The sequence below is a fragment of the Thamnophis sirtalis genome, unplaced genomic scaffold (genome assembly GCF_051295495.1).
Source record: "Thamnophis sirtalis isolate CommonGarterSnake01/CBP01778 unplaced genomic scaffold, rThaSir2_p1.2 scaffold_2, whole genome shotgun sequence".
In the NCBI taxonomy this organism is placed as follows: domain Eukaryota; kingdom Metazoa; phylum Chordata; class Lepidosauria; order Squamata; family Natricidae; genus Thamnophis; species Thamnophis sirtalis.
The window spans coordinates 17,557,399-17,581,660 of record NW_028261382.1 but is presented as its reverse complement, the minus strand read 5'-3'; the positions used below and the strand labels follow the sequence as shown (position 1 = coordinate 17,581,660).

Here is a 24,262-nt window from a genome sequence, read left to right as displayed (position 1 = left end):
AACCACTACCGGTTTGTCTGAACCGGGCCAAACCGGTCAGAACCCACCACTGTCTACATCTCTATGCCTATGTCTACATCTATTGACCTAGCAATCTACCTATCTATCCAGGGGTGGGTTCCAGCAGCCGCTACTGCCGGTTCGCTCATGGTCACGCAGCACACGCATAGGCTTGATGCGCACTGCACGCATATGCGCAGTACTGTAAAAATGCTTCTATGCATGCATAGAAGCCAAAAACAAGATTGTTGGTGCCTATGGCACTGCTGCTGGTTCCAGCAACCCAGGCTGCAAACCAGTACAGTGGTACGAACCCACCACTCACTCTATCTATCTATCTATCTATCTATCTATCTATCTATCTATCTATCTATCTATCATCTATCTATCTGCCTACTTACCTACCTGTCTCAAAGGCTGTGTAGGGGAATTCTGGGAGTTGAAATCCACACATGAAAGTAGCTAAGCTAAGCTGGAGGAACACAGCTCCAGACACCCAACCTACAATAAATCTAAGAATTTTGACAAAAATGGATTGAAAAACTCTGCAATGAGAAAAAAAAAACCCAATATCTCAACCAACTGGCAGTTCAGGAAATGTCATAGTGATATCTTTTAAGGCGTGACCACAGTTGTACAAATAGGATACATAGGAAGAATGTGTTTTTGCTCAAAGAAATTACTGAGGAAGCGGGTGGGAGATTTGGATTATCAGAGCAAGGCTGATAATACCTAGCTTTGGAAAATGGGATTGATTATGGACCAGTGAGTAAGGCAGCTAATAAACTTAAGGTTGATTATCATAATCGCTTTGTACTGTGAAAGTCTAATGAATTCAGAGCACTGTCCAAATCTTGTTTGGGAGAGCAGTGACAAGCATTCCTGGCCTGAAAATTGGAATACGCCATGACATTTTTCATGTTTTGATAAGACCTCATGCTGACTGTGCTTCATGCCTACTGAGCTAGATTATGTTCCGGCCGAGGCTTCCCAAGAGCAGGAAGCAAACTCCTTGTCCCAACAAAAAACCCTTTTATTAATTTCCTGTGACTTCTGCTCATTCACATCCAGCAAAGTCTTTCAAGGGAGGATTTACAGTCACAGACCTTATCTGGCATGGAGAGCTGCCAGGCCGATATCTGCAAAACGTGGCAAGGAGTCTCAGAGAGTCATGAACCAATTAAGCAAGCTAATTGTCTCCAGCAAACTCCACTCCCCTTTCGCTCCTCTTTTATTCCCTATGGGAGAGGCCATTCACTGTCTGGCCTTACTCCCAAGTCAATCCCTGTTCTTTAGCCGTTCCCTTCATCTGGCAACTCTGCACATGCACACACTGGGAACAGGCTCCAGCCGTTCATCTGCCTCACTGATGTCTGACTCTGAAGGCAGCTGATAACTGGCATACGGCCCTGGCCCCCATTCTGCCTCCGACACAGAACCCTCATCAGAGCCTTCCCCAGACTACAGGAATGGCCCAGGTTCCTCCCCAACCTCCTCACTGGCCAAATCTGCTGCCAGCTCCACTGGCCACTGGCGGGTGACAACAGATTAAAATGCTCCTTCCCCTGATTGGCTGAGCTGCTGTGAGATCATAGAAAGTTATTTGGGAATTAGTTTTTCAGTCCCAGCTCCCAGGAGCTGGAGGGAGCTGTCCAACTACCTTTGCTTGGCTTTCTATGTTTTTCTGATAGGCAAGTTACCAAACAGTGCGGTGGTGGGATTTCAAAATTCATATGCTATCTCTGGGGTCTGTAAGTAGTTGCATAGGGAATGTCTCAGAAGGAAGGAGAGTGGCTATCAAACAAAAGAAACAGGACTTGGGTCCTGGCCAAGAAAGTAACTCAAGAAAGCGTCTTAGGCATCTCCCAAATTTACACGGAGCTACAGAGAGGGAGGGGGAGGTAAATTTAGATTTGCAAGGTTTTGTTACTGTAGCTTTACCATGAAAGTAAACACTGCATTCCATCGCATTGGTTTTGAAGTCTGATCTACCTTGCCTGGCTGAGATCTGAGATCCCACAGAATTGTTGAAAAGGAATAGGATGTTTGGGCACTTTGATGCAGTGGTGAAATTCAAATTTTTTCACTACCAGTTCTGTGGGTGTGGCTTGGTGGGCGTGGCAGGGGAAAGATACTGCAAAGTCCCCATTCCAGCCCCACTCGGGGGCCAGCCAAAGGTGGCAAAATTTCCGCTACCGGTTCTCCAGAACCTGTCAGAATCTGCTGGGTTTCACCCCTGCTTGGATGGCTGTAAAAAGGACTCGAGCTTGACTCCTGTAGCTTCCATGGACACTTCTATATTCAGGGATGGGCGTCAAATTTTTTAGCAAGAGGTTCTCTGCCTGGTTGCTGGGTGGGCATGGCCTAATCAGCCTCAGGGGGGATGTTTTTGCCCTCCCCAGGCTCCGGAGGCTTTCCTTGAACCTCCAGGAGGGCGAAAACAGCCTCGCCATGTTTTTTTCAGGCCTCCCCAAACTTTTGGTAGGTCCATTTTTTGCATGCACCCTGCACTTACTGCATCCAAAATGAGCCACGTGGAGACTCCTGGGAGGGGCGGGGTGGGCAGGGCCAGCCAGGAGTGGGATTTGGAGGTTCTCTGAACTGCACAGAATCTTAGCTAGAGGTTTTCCTGAACCCCTGCAAATCCCCAGCAGCCCACCTCTGTAATATAATTTATTTGGGAATAAACAGGGTTTAGTCCTTTATTTATTTCTTTTCCACTTCCCAATCCAGCCTATCCTTCATGTTTGGTGGTCCCCAATTCAGATTCTACTGTGGGTCAACCCAACTTTTTGAGACCGGGTACCATGTATATAATATCAGATAGGCTCCAAGAGCATCTTGGCACATTTAAATGCCAAGTGGGTGGCCTGAGCTCAAGAGAAAATATAGGTGGCACCTTGGCCGAGTTTGCAAAACACATTTACTTTGATTAATGAGTCAACCCATTTTCTGGGTTTGTGAAATATTCATGAGGGTTGAGGCAAGCTTCCATAATACCGTATTTTTCGGACTATAAGACACACCTACATTTACAGGAGGAAAACAAGAAAAAAAATAGTTTTGGCTTCCATGCATCGTGTTTTTGTCCTCCCCAGCCCCCAGAAGCACTCTGCAGGCCAAAAATGGGTCTGCTTTGGGCAAAAACAGGCCATGCAGAGCACTGCAGAGTGTTTCTGGGGGCCTGGGAGGGCAAAAACATGTCACACGGAGGGTTTAGAAGGCCAAAACTGCCTATATTCAGTCTAAAAGCCACACCTGAATTTTCACTCACTTTTAAGGGGGAGGAAGGTGTGTCTTATACTCAGAAAAATATGATATATTGCTGCCTCCCTTGTCTTATTTGGGACTTCAGGCCAATACCCTCAAGTCTCTTGAAGCCAGAAAGGTACTGGTTGTTCTGTAGGTAGAGAGAGTCATTATTCCACCAATAAGGATGAATTTGGTGTCATGAGCCTTGCTTACTAGCTCAGAGAGGGAAAGAAAGGAAATACATTGGCCCTGTTTTGTAACAGGAGCTGTGGAGGCAGTTATTTTAGAAGACCAACAACCGAGTAAGCTCAGTTGTGTGAGCCAAAGGATTATTTGTCCCAGCAGCTCAGCTGGTTTCTTTCTAAAATCGCAGATTAATCAAGATTTGGCTCATTACTCTCCTTGCTGAGTGGGAAATAAGTGATGACCTGGAATTACTAGACCTTCCAATGTGTCCTTTGGCCTTTCCAGGGAACAAATCAGTGTGAATTCAGTGGGTTTTGTTTTCAATCATGTGGAGTCCTTGGTGCTCTCTGAGCTTGGTTGTTTGCTTGAAGACATTTCACTACCCAAATAGGTAACATCATCATCAGTGCTCCATCATCATCATAACCATCATAATCACCATCAGGACAATTTTGATTTTATAATGGGATGGGTCTATTAAGATGTTCTTCCACTTCTGTTTACTTTGCAAAATACTATAAGGAGGGAAGGAGAAAACAGGTTGCTTAGATCATGTGTTGCTAGATAACGGAATAACAGGGCTGGAAAGGACTTTGGAGGTCTTCTAGTCCAACTACCTGCTCAAGCAAGAGATCCTATACCATTTCAGACTAATTATTGTTCAATCTCTTCTTTAAAACTTCCAGTATTGGAGCCTTCACAACTTCTGGAGGCAAGTTGTCCCATGGATTAATTGTTCTCCCTGTCAGGAAATTTCTCCTTAGTTCTAGGTTGCTTCTCTCCTTGATTAGCTTCCACCCATTGCTTCTTGTCCTGCTTTCAGATGCTTTGGAGAATAGCTTGACTCCCTCTTCTTTGCGGCAACCCCTGAGATATTGGAACACTCCTATCATGTCACCCCTAGTCCTTTTTTTCATCATACCCAATTCCAGCAACCATTCTTCATATGTTTTAGCCTCCAGTCCCCTAATCCTCTTTGTTGCTCTTCTCTGCACTCTTTCTAGAGTCTCCACATCTTTTTTATAGTGTGGTGATCAAAACTGATGATTAGAGAAAATGAAGTGCTATTTTTGCACTTCTCTCTTTTGGGGAGGAAAGTTTTTTTCCCCCTTAAACACCACAAACACAAGTTAAACATCTCTGTTAAAGCTTGTTGGCCGAAACAGAAGCGATGCCAAACTGGCACATGGGCAGTTCCAGTTTTCAGAACGAGCCCAGCATTCTAAGGCCAGATGGTCACTGCTGGTGCCAAGCGATGGGGCATTGGCTGTGCCCTTTTTCAAAAGAGTTTTTTTCAGCATCTGACTCCCTCCCTCCTGGCTCTAAACTCTTGTTTTATTTTTATTTTATTTTTCTCCTCCTGCTGTTCTGCCCTAGGACATTCATCATGTTGGATTACAAACGGGCGTTTGAAATTCCCCTCGCTTTCCAAAGATGTTTGTTGTCTGCCGTGGTGGGCAGCTGTTCAGGAAACATAGAAACAGCTCCAGAGCTTTGTCTCACACGGGACTGCTGCGGGCTTAGATCTCCAGACGAACCCACAATCACACCGTGTGCACGGGATGGCATCATGCAAGCGACACAGAACACAGGGTGCCAATTCCTCTGAACAATAATTTGATTACTTATTTAAGAAAATTTATATGGCTGCCCAACTCATTCTCTGTGACTTTGTGCAGTTTACGAAGATAAAAACCTGATAAAGGTAAAGGTTCCCCTGCACATGTGTGCTAGTCTTCCCCAACTCTAGGGGGCGTTGTTCCTATCTGTTTCAAAGCCGAAGAGCCAGTGCTGTCCGAAGATGTCTCCGTGGTCATGTGGCTGGCATGACTCAATGCCGAAAGCACTTGGAACACTGTTACCTTCCCACCAAAGGTGGTTCCTATTTTTCTACTTGCATTTTTTATGTGCTTTCGAACTGCTAGGTTGGCAGAAGCTGGGACAAGTCACGGGAGCTCACTCTCTTAGGTGTCACTAGGGATTCGAACCACCAAACTGCTGACCTTTCTTATTAACAAGCTGAGTGGCTAAGCACTGAGCCATCGAGCCACCGTGTCCCTAAGAAAATCTGATATAAATATCAATAAAAAGCAAAAAATCTCCACTAAAATCCTAAATTTTTAAAAGCTCTGGATGCTGACAAATCCAAATGCATTTTTAAAAAAAAGATTTCTTTCCCAGGGCTACCACATTGTATATTGACAAAGTGATATAACTCATTTGCTTTATTTTTATAACACCCTTCAGAGGAAAGAGCAAGTTTTTAACATCTTGGCAAGCAGGTTGCCTTTTGTAGGCTGTTAATGAAAAATATCTATTAAAGCCTTAAAGGTTTTGGGCACCAGTTCAAGCTGGATATTCTCGTACACTGCATCAGACTGTCTGCTGGGGCAAAGGGGTTACCCCAACCAATGGTGCAAATGGATTAGGAGAAAGAATTCAGCTACCATCTTGAAACAGGATAGGATAGGATAGAAAATACAGTAGATTAGAGCAGTGATGGCAAATCTTGTATAGACTGAGTGCCCAAACTGCAACCCAAAACCCACTTATTTATCGCAAAGTGCCAACACAGCAATTTTAGCTTAATAATGAGGTTTTACTAGCTAAAATAATGATAAACACAGCAGAGTTCAGCTAATTGTTCTAAGAAAAATGTGATAAATGCCCTTTTATGCCCCTTCATTTTTTTCTGCTTTTGAATATTACGTCTAGCAACAATAAAAAAGAAACACTTTCGTAATATCATTTCTCTTTCTCTCCCTCTCTCTTTCCCCCTCTTTCTTTCTCTCCCTCCCTCTCCCTCTCTCTTTCGCTTTCTCTCTTTCCCTCCCTCCCTCCCTCTCTCCCTCCCTCCATCTCTCTCTCTCTTCTGCTCTCTTTCTCTATTTTCATCCCTTCCTCTCTGGGATAGAGGATGGAATAGAGAATAGAGCAGAGAATGGAGAAGAGAATGGAGCAGAGAATGGAATGGAATGGAGCATAGGCAGCCACACAAACAGGCTGAAGAACAGTTTTTAACTCTCAGACTCCTGAATGGAAAATAACTCTACAACAACATAGTACGATTGACTTGCAGGGCTGGCACAACATGCAATAAATACACAGGGTGCAATAGGATTGTGTGTTTGTGTAGCAGGATTCACTGGGCTAGGGATTTTTTTGTCTTTCACTGTGAGTTGTATTGTGTTGGGGGGGGTGCACAAAGGGAGACACAGCCAATCTCATTATAAGCACATGTTGTACTCTGACAATAAAGGTTTGTAACTGAAATTTGAAAAAGGTAGTCCTCGGCTTACGAGCACAATTGAGTTCAAAATTTCTGTTGCTAAGCGAGACAGCTGCTAAGTGAATTTTGCTCCATTTCAGGACCTTTCTTGCAATGGTTGTTAGGAGAATGACTGCAGTTGTTAAGTTGGTAACACAGTTCACAAAGTGAACCTGGCTTTCCCCGTTTGACTTCGCTTGTCAGAAAGTCGCCAAAAGGGATCACACGATTCTGGGACCCTGCAGATCCTGCCATGGAGAAGAGTCTCGTGAACGATTCTGCACCCCTGGCCCCCTCATTCCTCTAATAACTTGGATCAAAAATGCAAAACGTTTTGTGCAAAAGTTAACATTGAATCCATGGGCTGTTTGTTGTGATTTATTCTTTTGGAGGTTTGGGACCTCTTGCGTGTTAGCTCAGGAGACACAAATCTCTGGATGGGTTTTATTGTGGTTTTTGTTCTACAGGGGAGTTATCTTTTGTTTGTCTGCTCTACACTCCAAAGACCAAAGTTTTATTTACTCTTATCAGCTGTCTCTTTTTGTAAAGGTAAAGGTTCCCCTCGCACATATGTAGTAGTCATTCCCGACTCTAGAAGGCGGTGCTCATCTCCGTTTCAAAGCTGAAGAGCCAGCACTGTCCGAAGATGTCTTTGTGATCATGTGGCCGGCATGATTAAACCAGTGGTGGGTTCCTACCGGTTTGGACCAATTCGGCTGAACTGTTAGTAGTTTGGTGGCCTGGGTCGTTGGAACCGGCAGCGACCCAGGACTGCCACGCCCCTGAACCAGTTCTGGTGGCGTTGTAGGTGCTGCTATCTTGTTTTTTGCTTCTGCACGTGCGCAGAGCAATTTTTATTGCTCTGTACATGTGCGCACAGCATGCTTACAAGGGAACAGGAAGTAGTGACTGCCGGAATCCACCTCTGGACTAAACACCGAAGGCTCATGGAACACTGTTACCTTCCCACCAAAGGGGGTTCCTATTTTTCTACTTGCATTTTTACGTGCTTTCGAACTGCTAGGTTGGCAGAAGCTGGAAAAGTAATGGGAGCTCACACTGTTATGCAGCACTAGGGATTCGAACTGCCGAACTGCTGGCCTTTCTGATCAACAAGCTCAGAGTTTTAGCCACTGAGCCACCGCATCCCATTGTCTCTTTGGTAAGGCCCCCTTTTTGGACAGTTATATTGTCAGGCCTGCAGTTATATTCCTTTTTAGGATCTTTGGCCTGCCACACTCTCTATTATTTCATTAGTGTAGTAATTGGGAGGGGAATAGAAAGGAGTAGAATTGTGGAATGTGTTGTTGTCATTCCTTTCTAGAACCCCAAGGTCATATTTTGTCTCTGCACCTCTGCACCTGACCGGAACCAGCTGGGTGAAGATGCCAGCGTGGCCGAAGAAGATTGGACCATGTGGTGGATTTATGGGTGTGGGGGTAGGATCATGAACTTTCAACTGGGTGGAATCCCAGGAAGCTTTTAGATTTGGGATTCCACAGTTTGTTGCCAACATGTCTGTCTTATTAAATTGGAACTTTAAGGATAGCTCTGCCTAGGCTGTGATTTAATTCTGCATGATATTTGGAATGCTGACATATATCTGTGTTGTTTCCTAATAAGGATTGAGATCCAGTGTCAGTTGGAATAGAGCTGGAAGGGATCTTGAAGGCCTTCTAGTCCAACCCCCTGCTCCAGCAGGAGACCGGATACCATTTCAGACAAATGACAAATGTCCAGTCTCGAGCAATAAGAGCACCCACCATTTCTGAAGGCAACTTCTGTTCCACTGGTTAACTGTCCTCACTATTAAGAAGTTTCTCCTTAATTCCAGGTTGCTTCTCTCCTTCATTAGTTTCCATCCATTATTTCTTGTCTTCTGATGCTTTGGAATCCATGTCTTCTTTCAATCCTCAAATGGGACCATTTTCCTGTTCATAAACATCAGAGTTGAGAGATTTCACTCCTGAAGCTTTTCATAAAATCTCAGCAAAAGCTAAGGAACGGCTAATTTCTTATCCAAAGGCCATGTAGAGAAATGTTATCATCCTAGGTTCCAAGTCCAACCATCCAACCTGATAGGCCAGGAAGCCATCTTTTGCGTTGGGCCTTCAGGCCTGCCACCTTCAATGCTGTGGGAAACTGGGAGGGGGGGTTATATGGAGTAAGGGATAGATATAGTCAAAATAACATACCTTTCTCAGAGAGTGAAGGTCATCTTGCCCTGCAGCTGCGATGGGGTGACTGGGAGGCATCTGCAGTTGGGACAGTGCTTGATTGTACTATGTGATGGACATGTAGATGCTGGGCTGGGACTTGGACTTTCAGTTGGGTGAGGAAAACATGGAAACTTCCAGATTTGGGTTTTCCCAGAAGTGCCAATATGACATCCCTAATAAAATGGAACTTTGAGGAAACTCAAGGCTTGGAGTCTTCTTTCATTGGCTACTTGGAACCCTGACAGCTGAGCCTCCTTGGGTTCTCTCTCATACTAACCTTGCAAGGTTGTTGTTGTACAGATGAAGAGCTCCATTTAAATGTCCATTTTGTTCTGGAGAACAAATAACTCTTGCAATAAATAACGACACCGTATTGAGGCAGGGAGAAAAACTGGGCAGCAGTGGTTTAAAGGAATTAATTCTGCTAGTTTCTTTATGCTCCAACAACATTGAGGAATGATCATTTGGAGATTTCAATACCAAAGTGATGAAAGGCGACTATATTAAATACACATATTTTACAGGTGAGGTGCCATGAGGCTGAGTGAGTGAGAGATTAATGGATTGCAATTAATTTTTTAGTATGCTGTAGCGTAAATGATTCTCAGGAAAATCTTTCTAAAGATTAAAACACAAATTGGACAATACAAAAACAAGCAGTGAGGACACGACTAATAGCGTCAGTTAACTAGAAATGTCGACGAGCAGCTGAGTTGCGTCCCTCCACATTTTAAAAATAAAGTCCCATTTTATAGCTCGGACCGATTGTGGCTCCGAGTTATTCAGCGTCCTATAAGTTGAGCCAATATATGTGGATACATTTGTAGTCTTCTGGATGATTGTTGTGATTTAAACCACTGGGAACTTGTTGCTGAATTTTTGCAAATTGGGAACAGTAGATGCAGATGGCGGTGGCTTAGTGGCTAAGCTGATCTTGTCAATCAGAAAGGTGGGCAGTTCAGAGGTTCGAATCCCTAGTGCTGCGTAACGGAGTGAGCTCCCGTTACTTATCCCCGCTTCTGCTGACCTAGCCGTTCGAAAGCACATAAAATGCAAGTAGAAAAATAGGAATCACCTTTGGCAGGAAGGTAACAGCATCCCATGTTCCTTCGGTGTTTAATCATACCGGCCACATGACCACAGAGACATCTTCGGACAGCGCTGGCTCTTCAGCCTTGAAACAGAGGTGAGCACCGCCACGCTAGAGTTTGGAACGACTAGCACTTATGTGTGAGGGGGATCTTTACCATTACTAGATGCAGTTTATGGTTGATGTTTTCTGGAAAAATAATTGGATAGCATATTCAAAGTGAAAAAGACAGGCTTAGACTTATTCAGAAGAAAGAAGATGAGATGGAAGAGACCTTTTTGCCAATTAGTAGCTGCACCTGGTGGATCTTTATTAATCTCAGAAAGTTTAACAGAAGAGACCTCATGGGATGTAGGGGGGGGGGGAAATCCCAGGGGATGAATGGGAAGCCAAAAAACAAATTCTTGGAAGAAGACGGTGACAAAAAAAGCCCTCTGGCTGGCTTGTTGCCAAGAAAGCTATCCTGGGTGTGTCCATTGATGCCATGAGAAGCCAAACTTGAGTGCTAGAGAGATTTGACTTTATGAGACGGCTGGGGTGAGAACACCTGTCCAAAGTACAAGGGTGGATCTGGAGTTGCATCAGCTAAAAGATTCTTGGCAATCAGGCCTGGGAAAGTTCCCTCACTCGTTGGAGGAAAATATTTTGGGGCTGATTAGATGGTTGCTTAACCTACCGGTTGCCTCTTGGGGAAAAAAAAGCACCTTTGGGATATCTCTAAAATCAGCTTAAATGGAATCAGCATATAAGGCAAAGAGGGAAGAGACAGAAACTCTTTAGGGAGAGTTATAAAAATAAAGGCAATAAATAACTCCAGCCTTGTGTTAAAACAACTATGCGGGTCACCACAGGAGACCAGGAATTCTAGGAAGCCAAATGCGTAGGATTCCTTGGGTTGGGTTGGTAGAATACAGGCAGGCCGCCTTTCTTTCTTTCTTTCTTTCTTTCTTTCTTTCTTTCTTTCTTTCTTTCTTTCTTTCTTTCTTTCTTTCTTTCTTTTCCTTCCTTCCTTCCTTCCTTCCTTCCTTCTTTTTTCTTTCTTCTTCTCTTCCATGCACCTCATCAGCATGACAAAATACCATGTTTCTCCCAAAATAAGACAGGGTCTTATTTCCCCCCCCCCCCGAAATAAGTGTTCCCGACTCTAGGGGTCAGTGCTCATCTCCGTTTCAAAGCCGAAGAGCCAGCGCTGTCCGAAGATGTCTCCGTGGTCATGTGGCTGGCATGACTAATTGCAGAAGAGGCATGGAACACTGTTACCTTCCCACCAAAGGTGGTCCCTATTTTCCTACTTGCATTTCACATGCTTTCGGATTGCTAGGTTGGCAGAAGCTGGGACAAGTAATGGGAGCTCATTCCATTATGCGGCGCTAGGGATTTGAACTGCCGACCTTTCTGATTGACAAGCTCAGCGTCTTTGCCTCTGAGCCACCACGTACCTTTAGCCTTTAGACTAACTAGACATACCCAATTCCTGGAAGCATTTTTCGTACGTTTTAGCCTCCTAATCATTGAAGGAAGGAAGACCTGGAAGGAAAGAGTTGATGTAGCCCAGGTGAGAAGAAGCTGTTTGGTTAAACAGCAGGCAATGCTTAGCTTTGAAATATTAACACTTGGATGGATTGTGCAGACAGAAAGAACAAACTACTTTAAATTAATGGAGCAGTTAAGCATTTTATTTGCCAATAATGTGAGGGGGGGTTGGTCCCCAGCTGCTTTTGCATTTCTTTGAAGCATTTCAACATCTCTTGTGTTCATTCTGGGCATTGGTGCAGTTAATTACAAGCTCATAAGTGTATTTGCTTCCTCTTGGCTCCTAACTCCCTCTCTGCCTTCTCCCCTGCACCCTCCCCCCCCAAAAAACATGGCCTGTTTATCAGCAGTCGGTAGCAAAAGGTTTAATAGGCTGCTTGCTTGGATTGCTGTAAAATCTATTCAAGCATGGGCAAAGTGCCACACCGTTTCTCACCCAGGCTGATTTTTTTTTTTTTAAAGGGAACAGAAACGGTAAAAAAAATCAGCTGGCTGGGGGGACAGGTTGATTGAAAGTGGAGTAGCAGAATCAATCAATCAGAATCCAGCTGGAAGGGACTTTGAAGGTAACAGTTACAGAGTTGGAAGGGACCTTGGAGGTCATCTAGTCCAAGCCCCTGCTCATGCAGGAGACTTCTACTAGGGATTTGAACTGCCGTACTGAAGACCTTTCTGATCGACAAACTCAGTGTCTTATCCAACCCCCCTGCTCAAGCAGGAGAATTTATACCTGTGATGGTGAATCTATGGCACGTGTGCCACAGGTGGCACGCGGAGCCATTTCTGAGGGCACGTGAGGTGTTGCCCTGTCGCCCCAGCGCGCATGTGTCCACTGGCCAGATGATTTTGACCTTGATTTTCAGCCATTTTTCGCTCTCCGGAGGCTTCAGGGAAGCCTCCTGAAGCCACCGGAGGGAGAAAAACGGCCCAACAGGCAACCCAGAAGTCTGTTCCTGAACTTCCGGGTTGTATGTTAGGCCGTTTTTCGCCCTCTGATGGCTTCAGGAGGCTTCCTTGAATTCTCTGGAGGGAGAAAAACAGCCCATCGTGCACGTCGGAAAATGGGACATTTTTGGCCTCCGGAGGGCTTCCAGGGGAGGCTATTTTCATCCTCTCCAGGCTCCTAGAAAGCCTTTGGAGCCTGGGAAGGGCGAAAAATGGACCCAGTGGTCCCACCAGAAGTCAGAAAATAGGCCATTTCCGGCCTCCAGGGTGCCTCCAAGTGGGTAGGAGAGGCTGTTTTCATCTTCCCCAGGCTCCAAGAAAGCTATGTGCCCATGTGGTACTTGTTGAGAAAACTCCAATTTTTTTTTCCTGATGAACAGAATAACAGAATTAGAAGGGACCTTGGAGGTCTTCTCCAGCCTCCTGCTCAAGCAAATGATTGGACAATGGTTGTCCATTCTTAAAAAAAAAACCTTGATCTTTGCTCACTCAACAAACTGAACTGGTCTGGGCTTGCTGTATTTGGATTTATGCCCTGTGAGAACTTGGCCAATTCGGACTGATTCCGTAGATCGTAATTATACAAACCATGGGATAACAACTTGAGTTGCGGGATCGTCTCATTTTTCTGCAGGAGAACCCCCTCCACTGCAGGCCTTGGAGTTGAGCTGTGGCTCTGGAACTGGACAAGTGACCCTCAACCCCAGTGAGACGTTGGAGCTGAGTTGCGGTCTATTTCCTGAGGTCAACCCTTTGAGGTAGGTCCAATCAAGAAAAAGACACCACCAGGATTCCAGGAATCCTGCTTTATTGTTTTAGGGCAGTGTTTCTCAACCTTGGCGACCTGAAGACCTGTGGACTTCAACTCCCAGAATTCCCCATGCTTGGCTGGAGAATTCTGGGAGTCGAAGTCCACAGGTCTTCAGGTCATCAAGGCTATAGAACTTATACAATAACAGAGTTGGAAGGGATTTTGGAGGTCTTCTAGTCCAACCCCCTGCTTAGGCAGGAAATCCTATACCATTTCAGACAAATAGCTATCCAGCCTCTTCTTAAAGACTACCAGTGTTGGAGCATTCACAACTTCTGGAGCTGTTGTTTCACTGATTAATTGTTCTAAATGTCAGGAAAATTCTCCTAAATTGCTTCTCTCCTTGATTAGTTTCTACTTCTTGCTTGTTGTTCTGCCCTCAGGTGCTTTGGGGAATAGTTTGACTCCCTCTTCTTTGTAGCAACCCCTGAGATATTGGAAGACTGCTATCATGTCCCCCCATGTCCTTCTTTTCATTAAACTAGACCTACCCAGTTCCTGCAACCGTTCTTCATATGTTTTAGCCTCCAGTCCCCTAATCCTCTTTGTTGCTCTTCTCTGCACTCTTTCTAAGAGTCTCCACATCTTTTTCACATCGTGGCGACCAAAGCTGGATGCAGTATTCCAAGTGTGGCCTTACCAAGGCCTTATATGTATTAACACTTCACGTGATCTTGATTCTATCTCTCTGTTGAGAAACATCAATGTATGGTAATAAGAACCGAATCTTAAAAGCTCGCTAGGGTTGGTCTCTGCTCCGTCTTATACCAAACAAAATCAAGGCAGGGTTGAATTGAGCTTCTTTCTTGCACGTTCTTGGTTCCGAGCCCCGCGTAATCTTTTCTCTTCCCTTGTCGCTTCCTTGCTCCCTTTCTTCTTCCTAAGGCTAGGTCTTCGTTCCTTTCCATCCGGTGAGCAGTTTTCCAATATTACGTGGAAGAAGAATGGGCATCCGGTGAGAGAAGAAGACAACCTCCGTGTCCTCCCCAATGGTTCTTTGTTGATCGCGTCAACTGTGGGAGCTGTGAAACACGATAACCGCTCAGGAGGCTCCAGCGTGGAAGGAAATTATTCTTGTACCACTCAGGGGCCATTTGGGTCCGTCACTGGCCAAACTCTGGTGCTCCGAGAATCTAGTGAGTATTTGTCCCCTGCAATTCGTTACAAAGAGCCTGTCCACCTCAGGTATCTTTTGAAAATGAAAATGAAGCATGTTTCTAGTCCTCACTGTGGTGCTGTGTGTGTGCGTGTGTGTGTATATGTATGTATGTATGTATGTATGTATGTATGTATGTATGTAGGTAGGTAGGTAGGTAGGTAGGTAGGTAGGTAGAGATACATATATAAATATAGATGATATAGATAGATACAGATATATACAGAGAGAGAGAGAGAGAGAGAGAGAGAGAGAGAGAGAGAGAGAGAGAGAATTGATCACAGTGAGGACTGGTGTGGACTAGAACTACATACATAAGTGTGTGTGTGTGAGCAAGAAGAGAGAGGGAGAGAGAGACAGAGAGGGAGATTACTGGCTCTTCAGAGATCACTGGTGTTGTGGCCTGTTGGCCACCAGCCCCTTCAGCAACCAAATCAGAGGAAGAGGCGTGGGAGTCTGGGTCAGCATCAAGGCAACCTGGGAACTCCGAGGGGGAAGAGGGAATAGAGCTGGCAGAGAGAGAGAGAGACAGAGGTGGAGCCTGGGCTGCCCATCAGCCCTCAGGTCTGCAGGTGGCTGATGAGGAAGAGGAGGAACAGCTGAGTCCAGTGCCTGACGTGCGGAAGCACAGAAGACGGAGGAGAGGAGAGCAGTGGAAATCTATGGGCCGGTCCTTGGGACCGAAAAGCCACTGCTGCTAGCTAGGCCCCACCCTAGCTCTGGGGATAAAAGGCAGGGGATGGAGATGAATAGATGTGGCAGACAACTATTCAACTCCCTGCCGAACGGACTTGTTAGCCTGCGTTGAGAGAGAAACATTTTACTGGGGCTGCCGGTTAAAGGAATCTTTGAATTAACTTCAGAGGGTTTGTTGTGTTTGAGGAGCTGGGTCAGGACAACTGGATCTCTGTCTATTTAGTGATCAATATCTGGGCGTTTGACAACTGATGTGTATTTATCACAGTTTGCAGTTGTCCCAGGGTTGTGTCATCATCATTTGTGACCTTCCCAGCTGACAAGCAAAGTCAATGAGCAAAGCCCGATTTGCTTAATGACCACAGGATTCACTGAACAACTGCAGCGATTCACTTAACCACCCTGGCAAAAGGTCATAAAATGGGTGCATGACTCGTTTAACAATGGCCTCACCTAGCAACAGAGCTTCTGGCCTCAATTGTGGTTGTAAGTCAAGGACTACCTGCATAGGAAGTAACACAACCGTTTCAATAAATCCTGATCGCATTTCATTCTAATTGTCCATACATAATTTATCTAAGAAACTTATTCCTAAAGCAAATTGTATTAATCTCTCTCCATTAGCAAACCTTGTTTGACAGGTTAAATAGCCAGACAAGGAAGCAAAACTGGGTCTGAAATTTGATACTCCCTCTGCTTGTTTTAAAGTACAAAAAATAGTTTCTTGTTGTGCAAGGAAATGTGCAGAGTAAAAGCAAATCTCCTGAGTGGAATTTTTGTTTTATTTTCATGATCTGCATAAAAGAAAAACTGTACCCAATTTACAGAGATTGTGCCATCCAAGCAAGAACCTCATAAGGAATTCATTTTTTTCCTCTTCTTAAAGTAGTATTATGATTATGGATTGATCTATTCGTCAATAGACATCAAAATGCAAAATATAAGACAACAGAAAAACCCTATGCGGCAAGAAGAGTAAAAGGCAGAACTACAAGGAAATATTTTCGTATCACTCCTATCATTTATCCCAAGCAGACCCAGTTCTCAATTGCTCTGTCTTATACAGAGAAAAGGCAATTTTTTATGTAATAGTTGGGTTCTGACCACTTCCAAAACAAGTTGTTTTAATAAGAATCCCACTTCAATTTGAAGTCATCCCCAAGATTAACCCTATTTTTTTTTAAAAAAATAGTTTTAATATTAATATTTTGATGCTTTTTATTTAATTTTCCTTGAATAAACTAAATATTCTTCAAAAAACCAAACAAACCCAAAGCAATTATCAATAGTAAGTCAACTCTGTCTAAAGCCAGATTGTTCTTCTGTTTGTAACTCATGTCTCCTTCCCTCCCTCCCTCCCTCTTTCTTTCTTTCTTTCTTTCTTTCTTTCTTTTTCTTTCATCTTTCTCTGATCTCCTGTCAACGGTTATCCCCCCCCCCACATCTCCTACCATAGCCTTACCTCCATTTTTCCAACATCCAGAACCCCAATCTGTGCCAGAAAATGGCATGGCTCGTTTTGAGTGTCGGATCAAAGGTTTGCCTGCTCCGGTCATTGCTTGGCAGAAGGACACGGAGGCTGTGCCATCAGAACCAAGGTAAAGTATGCAGTGTGCTCATCCCTTGCATCAAACACAACCGAGTTAGTTGAGTTGGAGCTGCTAAGTCTCACTGGCTGTGGCTTGCAAACTCTGGGGTGTGTCTAAGCTTGATGCCTGTTGTGTCAACTGACAGGTTTATCTCTGGATTGTCAGAATGGTCCAATGTGTCGATCTATGACCAGCTCTAAGAGAGTCTTACAAGAGTGTAGAACACAGAACAAGGAGTTTTGGTGACACAGTGGTTAGAATGCAGTATCACAGGCTAACTCTGCCCACTGTCAGGAGTCCAATCCTAACTGGCTCAAGGTTGACTAAGACTTCTGAGGTTGGTAAAATGAGGACCCAGATTGTTGGGGGGCAAGATGCTGACTCTGTAAATGGTTTAGGGAGGGCTGTAAAAGCACTATGAAGTGATATATGTCTAAGTGCTATTCCTCCCTCCCTTCTTCCCAATGGTTAGAATGCAGTATTGCAGGCTAACTCTGCCCACTGCCAGGAGTTCGACCCCAGTCAAATGTCCCAAAGGTGCTTTTTCGAGAGGCAACTGGACTTTTTGGGTTTTATTTGAAGACGTTTCGCTTCTTATCCAAGAAGCTTCTTCAGCTCTGACTGGATGGTGGGAAACGGAAGTTCTAATTTAGCCTAATGATTCTAATTTAGCCTCCGGATCTTTTATCATCTTTGCTGCTGCTCTTCTTTGCACACTTGCTCAGATTTTGATGTGATCCAGGGTAGGAATTGATCTTTCCTCTTCATCCTTGGGTTCATAGGTTCATAGTCCTTCCAAATGGTGTCCTTCAGATCACGGATGTCCAGGAAGGAGATGCTGGAGCCTACCGTTGCATGGCGACCAATGCAGCGGGAAAACGCTACAGCCTGCATGCTCCCCTCACTCTCTTGAAAGGTACATGCCACAAATTTGGGCAGGGGTGAGGGATGAATTACGACAGGCTATCTCTAAAGTTTCTCTCTTTCCTGTCTCAGATGCTTCCATCTGTTGCATGGATATAACGATCCTGGCAAAAGAATTTGCAAGGGTTTTCGAGATAACTCACTGGTCACATAATTGAAAGCACGGGTGTCAAACTCGATTTCATTGAGGGCTGCATCAGGCTTGTATTTGACTTCAGGATGGGGGGCATGATGTTTATGGCCAGGGTGGGCGTGACCAGCTTGACATCACTCGTGTCAGGGGCGCCTGTGATGGCCCAAGCACTCTGCTAGCGAAAATGAGTTCCTAAGCTTTGTTTTCGGCTGCGGCAGCTTCCTGCAACCCTCTGCCAGTGAAAATGCAGAATCCACTGCACTGCAGGGTGGTCCTTTGCTGTTTCCAGGCTGGTACCTTGGGCCAGATCTAACCACCCCGCTAGCCACATCCAGCCCCTGGGTCTTGAGTTTGACACCTGTGTTCTAAAGCAAGAGTGAAGAGCTAGCAGAGCTGACAGCAGATTCAGACAGTGAGGAGGTTGGGGAGGAACATGGGCCAGTCCTGGAGTCTGGGGAAGGCTCTGTTGGGGGCTCTGTGCCAGAGGCAGAGAGGGGGCCAGAGCTGTATGCCAGTTATCAGCTGCCTTTGGAGTCAGACATCAGTGAGGCAGAAGAACAACTGGAGCCTGTTCCCAGTGTGCGTATATGCACAGTTGCCAGACGAAGGGAACAGCTAAAGAACAAAGGTCAGCTTGGGAGCAAGGCCACAGGTGGACGATGAATGGCCTCTCCCAGAGGAAATAAAAGAGGAGCAAAAAGGGAGTGGAGTTTGCAGGAGGCAGTTAGTTTGCTTAATTTGTTTGTGGCTCTCCGATCCTTGCCAGTTTTGCAGATATCAGCCTGGCAGCTCTCCAAACCAGAGAAGGTCTGTGACTGTAAATCCTCTCTTGAAAGACTTTGTTGGATGTGAATGAGCAGAATTCACAGTCAATTAATAAAAGTGGGTTTTTTGTCGGGACCAGGAGTTTGCTTCATGCTCTTGGGAAGCCTCGGTCAGAACAAGATGCCAAAACCAAGATTTGGGTATAGGTAACCCTTGACCTACAAATTGTTTTTTAATAACTGTTCAGATTTATGACAGACTTAAGCTACTTACAACTCATCCTCAAAATTAAGACTTCCTCTGCCTCTTTCCTCACCGTCACACATTTGCTTTTCAAGTTACCATGATTTGCAATTTTACTGGTTTCCGGGGCCATATGCAGTTTCGAGGTGGGGGGGATCTATTTAGAGAAGAATGGGATTCATTGAACAATCACATGATCCACTTTAAAATTACAGTGACCTGCTTTACAATCATTGGAAGAACAGTCATAAAATCAAGGCTGGTCACATGACATTTCAGCTGATGACTGCAATGACTTAAAATTCTGGGCACCCCTGTGGTTGTTGTACGTTGAGAAATACCTGTGTTTTGGCCATGAGTTTCAACAACAATCTTCCTAGGTGTGAATGAGGTCTTGAAAAGTTGCAGGGGTTCCCCATTTATGCTCTAAAATGCAGTAGAATTATACATGGGATCCTGGTTTAATTTATCCTCTGTAGACGTGACATTTCATCAGAGAAACTAAGTTAGGAAGGGGAAAGACTACAATTCCTGAGCCACACAGGGTTTCCCCTGAGCTGCATTTTAGGTCATTTGTTCAATTGTGTTCACACGTTCAACCAAGTCATAAATTTGTTTAACCACGGTTTGTGGAATGAGCCCTTGTTGATTGTGTTCATAATGTCATACTTAGCCATCAACCCTGATTTGCAAACCACAAGAGCAAGATTCTCCCAACATGCCGATGTAAAGCTGAAGAATTCAAATTAGGTCATATTTTGGGGTGAGAACCTGCCATGTGTATCATGTCGTCATCTTGGAAATGAAGCAGGTTATTCCATTATCTCGTTTGAATCACGTTCATGATGTTATCTGCCTCCTCCTGCCTTCCCAGAGACACCCACATTGAGGGCGGGGGGGGGGAGGGGACACATTTTCCCAATTGGAAAACTTAGGTCTGGGAAGAATGCTTAGGCTGAAAATTGGTAGAGAATTTTTTTTAATCCACTGGTAAAAATTTGTGCCAAGATAATGATAAGGGGATCCAGGCTTTTCGGGTTTCCTAAAGCATGTAATTGACAACTGCACTTTTCAACTGTCACCAAGACCTCCGAGGGAAGTGCGTTTCTCACATTTTGCTCCCCCAGCTTCGGTGCTTCAGTGCAAAAGCAGACAGAAAATGGATGAGGAGGCACATCTGTGCCCGATGAATGCTTAGTTTGGCTGCTTTTCTTGTCTGGCTGTCTTTTTAAAGTTTGGGACCACGAAAAGCAGTTGACATCTTGACATCTCCAGCAGGTGGCTAAGCCGCTTGCTGGCTTGTCTTCTTTCCAAAGCCATCAGGGGTAGCCAAGGGCAGCTGATTGCATCTCTTTTCTGCACAAACAGCCTTCCTGTACAAACACAGTTCAATGCACGTACACACACACACAACTGCAGAGATTGGGCAAGGTTTTCTCCAACGTGGATTTGCAGACTGATCTGAACCTTCGTTCAGGCATGATTAGATGATTATTAATTATTAGATGATGATTAGGGGCCTGGTGGCTAAAACCTATGAAGAAGAATGGTTGCAGGAATTGGGTATGTCTAATCTAGTAAAGAAAGGAACGCAGTGGCTGAGTGCCTAAGATGCTGAGCTTGTCGATCGAAAGTTCGGTGGTTTGAATCCCTAGCACCACATAATGGAGTGAGCTCCCGTTACTTGTCCCAGCTTCTGCCAACCAAGCAGTTTGAAAAAATGCAAGTAGAAAAATGGGGATCACCTTTGGTGGGAAGGTAACAGCATTCTGTGCGCCTTCGACATTTAGTCATGCCGGCCACATGACCACAGAGACCTCTTTGGACAGAGCTGGCTCTTCGGCTTTGAAACGGAGATGAGCAATGCCCCCTAGAGTCAGGAACGACTAGCACATATGTGTAAGGGGAACTTTTACCTTTAATCTAGTGAAAAGAAGAGCTAGGGGTCACTTGATAGCAGTGTTCTAATATTTCAGGGGCTGCCACAAAGAAGAGGGAGTCAAGCTATTCTCCAAAGCACCTGAAGGCAAAATAAGAAGTAATGGGTAGAAACTAATGAAGGAGAGGAGCAACCTAGAACCAAGGAGAAATTTCCTGACAGTGGAACCATTTGCCTTCAGAAGTTCAGGGTTGTCAAATTCGCGATCTGCAAACCAGATGTGTCACATGACACCAGTGGGATGCTGTACATTTGACACCCCTGTTCCAGATGCTCCATTACTGGAGGCTTTTAAGAAGAGACTGGACAGCCGGAATGATATGCTTGAGCCGTGGGTTGGACTAGAACAGAGGGTCACCAAACCTTCGGACCTCAGGGACCTCTAAATTCATAATTTTAAATCCTGCGGACCACTAATATGACTATTTTAAAAAAAGATAAACAGTATTTAGTGCAATGTAAAAAATGCAAATAATTTTTCTGCAGAGCACCATAATTTTCTCACGGGCCACCAGTGGTCCATAGACCACCAGTTTGTGACCGCTGGACTAGAAGACCTCTGAGGTCTCTGCCAACTCTGTTCTTCTGTTCATACAGTTCTTGGCCATAATATGCAGCTTTCGTCCCACTTCTGGGTCCAACCATGCCTCCCATCCAAGGACTAACAAACCCGGCTGAATATTTTTCCAAGTTCATAAACCTCCCGCTGAAGGATGCCCCTAACTTTTTAGTCAGTTGGACATCATTTTGAGCCATCGCAACAGTTGTCATTAATGAATAAATGAAATGATTCATCCAATGGAGTCTTCACCCTTACCTAACCTACACCCTTGCCCTAGCCTTAATTTATTTTTGGAAAAACTCCCCATGGCTCCAGAGAGTTATTGCCCGCTGTCTAGAAAAATGTGTATTGGCCTGGAAATCCTGCCCTACAACACGAAGCAGCAGGAGAAACTTCACTAATTGGGAATCAGGATTCCTAACCCAGTTTCAAAGGCTTCCCCATCAGTTTTAGGCTGAAATCCTCAGCAGTTGCTCACGTTTTTCCTCCTGCAGCTGAATAACTATGCTTTGCTTGTATGACAATTGCAAAATCAAATTTATTTTGTTAGAGTGTGGTCAGTTTATATAGAAATCGTCATTACTTATACATTTTGGAACATCACATATCAGGGTAAACTTCTATGTTTGTTCTCGTTTCCATCTACCCTTCATCCTCTTTGTGGGGTGGGGTGGGGGGGTGGGGGGTGTATGCAGGTCTTGGCATATTAGGGTCTTTTCCCGTGTCAGATTGACAGTATCTTGGTCACATTTCGACGAGGTCACACTCGTCATTTTCAGGCTGGTGCCTTTGGCTTCGTGCTTGTGCAAGCAAAGCGTGATCAGAGCTGCCATTTTTCTATAAATATAGGTTTGTGTGTGGAATGTTGGCTTTGTTGCTTTAAATGGATTGGTTGGCTGTGTTGTCACATCTTGATTGGTTGATGGAATTGATGTTTGGTGCGGGTGGTGGCTCAGTGGCTAAGATGCTGAGCATGTCGATCAGAAAGGTCGGCAGTTCGGTGGTTCGAATCCCTAGCGCTGTGTAATGGAGTGAGCTCCCATTACCTGTCCCAGCTCCTGCCAATCTAGGAGTTCGAAAGGACGTAAAAATGCAAGTAGAAAAATAGAAACCACCTTTTGTGGGAAGGTAACAGCATTCTGTGCACCTTTGGCATTGAGTCATGCCAGCCACATGACCACGGAGACTTCTTCGCACAGCGCTGGCTCTTCGGCTTTGAAACGGAGATGAGCATCGCCCCCTAGAATTGGGAATGACTAGCACATATGTGCAAGGGGAACCTTTACCTTTACCTTTTACTGTTGCTTTCGGGACCTTTCAGAGATCTTTATAGGACCTTGGAGTATAGAATAAAAAAATCAGAGACTCTGCCTAATCTAGCAGCAATCCTCAAAGCTAAACTGCCTTCTCTCCTTTATAAAGCTCTTCTTTGAATACTGGGGAGGAAATTGGATGTTAGACAAGGTGGGATGAGTTTGAATCTGTAACTCTTGAGGAGATGGAAGGGTCTGTTCATAGGCCAGCTGGTTATTAAGAACCATGCCTTTTCTGGCTTAGGAAGGCCACTTGGGAGATGACAGATAGTATGGTCTAGGTTAGGGGTCACCAACCTTTCGGACCTCAGGGACCACTAAATTCATAATTTTAAATCCTGTGGACCACTAATATGAATTAGTGATGGGAGGGGGTCCTTCAGGCACTTAGCTTGGCCGCCTGTTAGCAGAGAGAAGTGCCCAGTGTCAACCCTAGGTTTGCTATCCATTGCAGCTAGGAATCTCAGATACAGCCAAGAATGAATGTTTGTCTTGTAGCCAGCCTGGGCGCTAGACCGGCCCCCTGCAAACTCTGTCTTTTGAGCAGCCCGGCTGAAGTTTTGCTCACCACTCACTGAAGTGCTTGGACTCCCAGGGAGGGAGGGAGGGAGGGAAAGGCTGGAGCTACTAAACAGGCAGCCAAGCTAAGTGCCTGAAGGAGCCCATCCCGTTAGCGAGTGGGAGTAATTGCTTCGGCAGGCTGTATCCGGCCAAGAGACCATAGTTTGAGTATCCCTGATTTAGTGCAATATAAAAAAATGCAAAAATGCAAAGGTTTTTCTGTGGACCACCAAAATTTTCTCACGGACCACCAGTTGGTGATCGCTGGTCTAGGTAGTATTACCAAGATCTCTGACTTCATCTTCTTCACAAGATCATTGCTGGACCCATCAGTTCAGGACAGTTTTCATCCAGTCTCCAACCTTCTCTTTCTAGGGATGGTTGTTGAGAAGCTGGCTCTGCTGCAGCTTCAGAGATCCTTGGCGAAAACAAAGCATCAGGCCCAGTGGTGGGATTCAAATTTATTTACTACCAGTTCTGTGGGTGTGGTAAGGGAAGGATACTGCAAAATCCCCATTCCCTTCCCCCTCCAAGAGAAGGATACTGCAAAATCCCCATTCCCTCCCCACTTCTGGGGGAAGGATACTGCAAAATCCCCATTCCCTTCCCCCTCCAGGAGAAGGATACTGCAAAATCCCCATTCCCGCCCCACTCCTGGGGGAAGGATACTACAAAATCCCCATTCCCTCCCCACTCCTGGGGGAAGGATACTGCAAAATCCCCATTCCCTCCCCACTCCTGGGGGAAGGATACTGCAAAATCCCCATTCCCTTCTCCCTCCAGGAGAAGGATACTACAAAATCCCCATTCCCTCCCCACTCCTGGGGGAAGGATACTGCAAAATCCCCATTCCCTTCCCCCTCCAGGAGAAGGATACTGCAAAATCCCCATTCCCTCCCCACTCCTGGGGGAAGGATACTGCAAAATCCCCATTCCCTTCCCCCTCCAGGAGAAGGATACTACAAAATCCCCATTCCCGCCCCACTCCTGGGGGAAGGATACTGCAAAATCCCCATTCCCTCCCCACTCCTGGGAGAAGGATACTGCATAATCCCCATTCCCTGCCCACTCCTGAGG

The 24,262-nt window shown here is 45.2% G+C and overlaps 1 protein-coding gene across 1 annotated transcript in view; it reads left to right on the top strand.

Annotated features, from left to right (window-relative positions):
• The window catches only part of IGDCC4 (immunoglobulin superfamily DCC subclass member 4), a 77,022-nt gene that overhangs the window by 17,012 nt on the left and 35,748 nt on the right, over positions 1–24,262 (top strand). The window contains exons 2-5 of the mRNA XM_087704360.1: positions 13,128–13,251; positions 14,190–14,440; positions 16,613–16,754; positions 17,528–17,661. Of these exons, the coding sequence (XP_087560486.1) occupies positions 13,128–13,251; positions 14,190–14,440; positions 16,613–16,754; positions 17,528–17,661 (651 nt within the window). The remainder of the gene's footprint in view (positions 1–13,127; positions 13,252–14,189; positions 14,441–16,612; positions 16,755–17,527; positions 17,662–24,262) is intronic.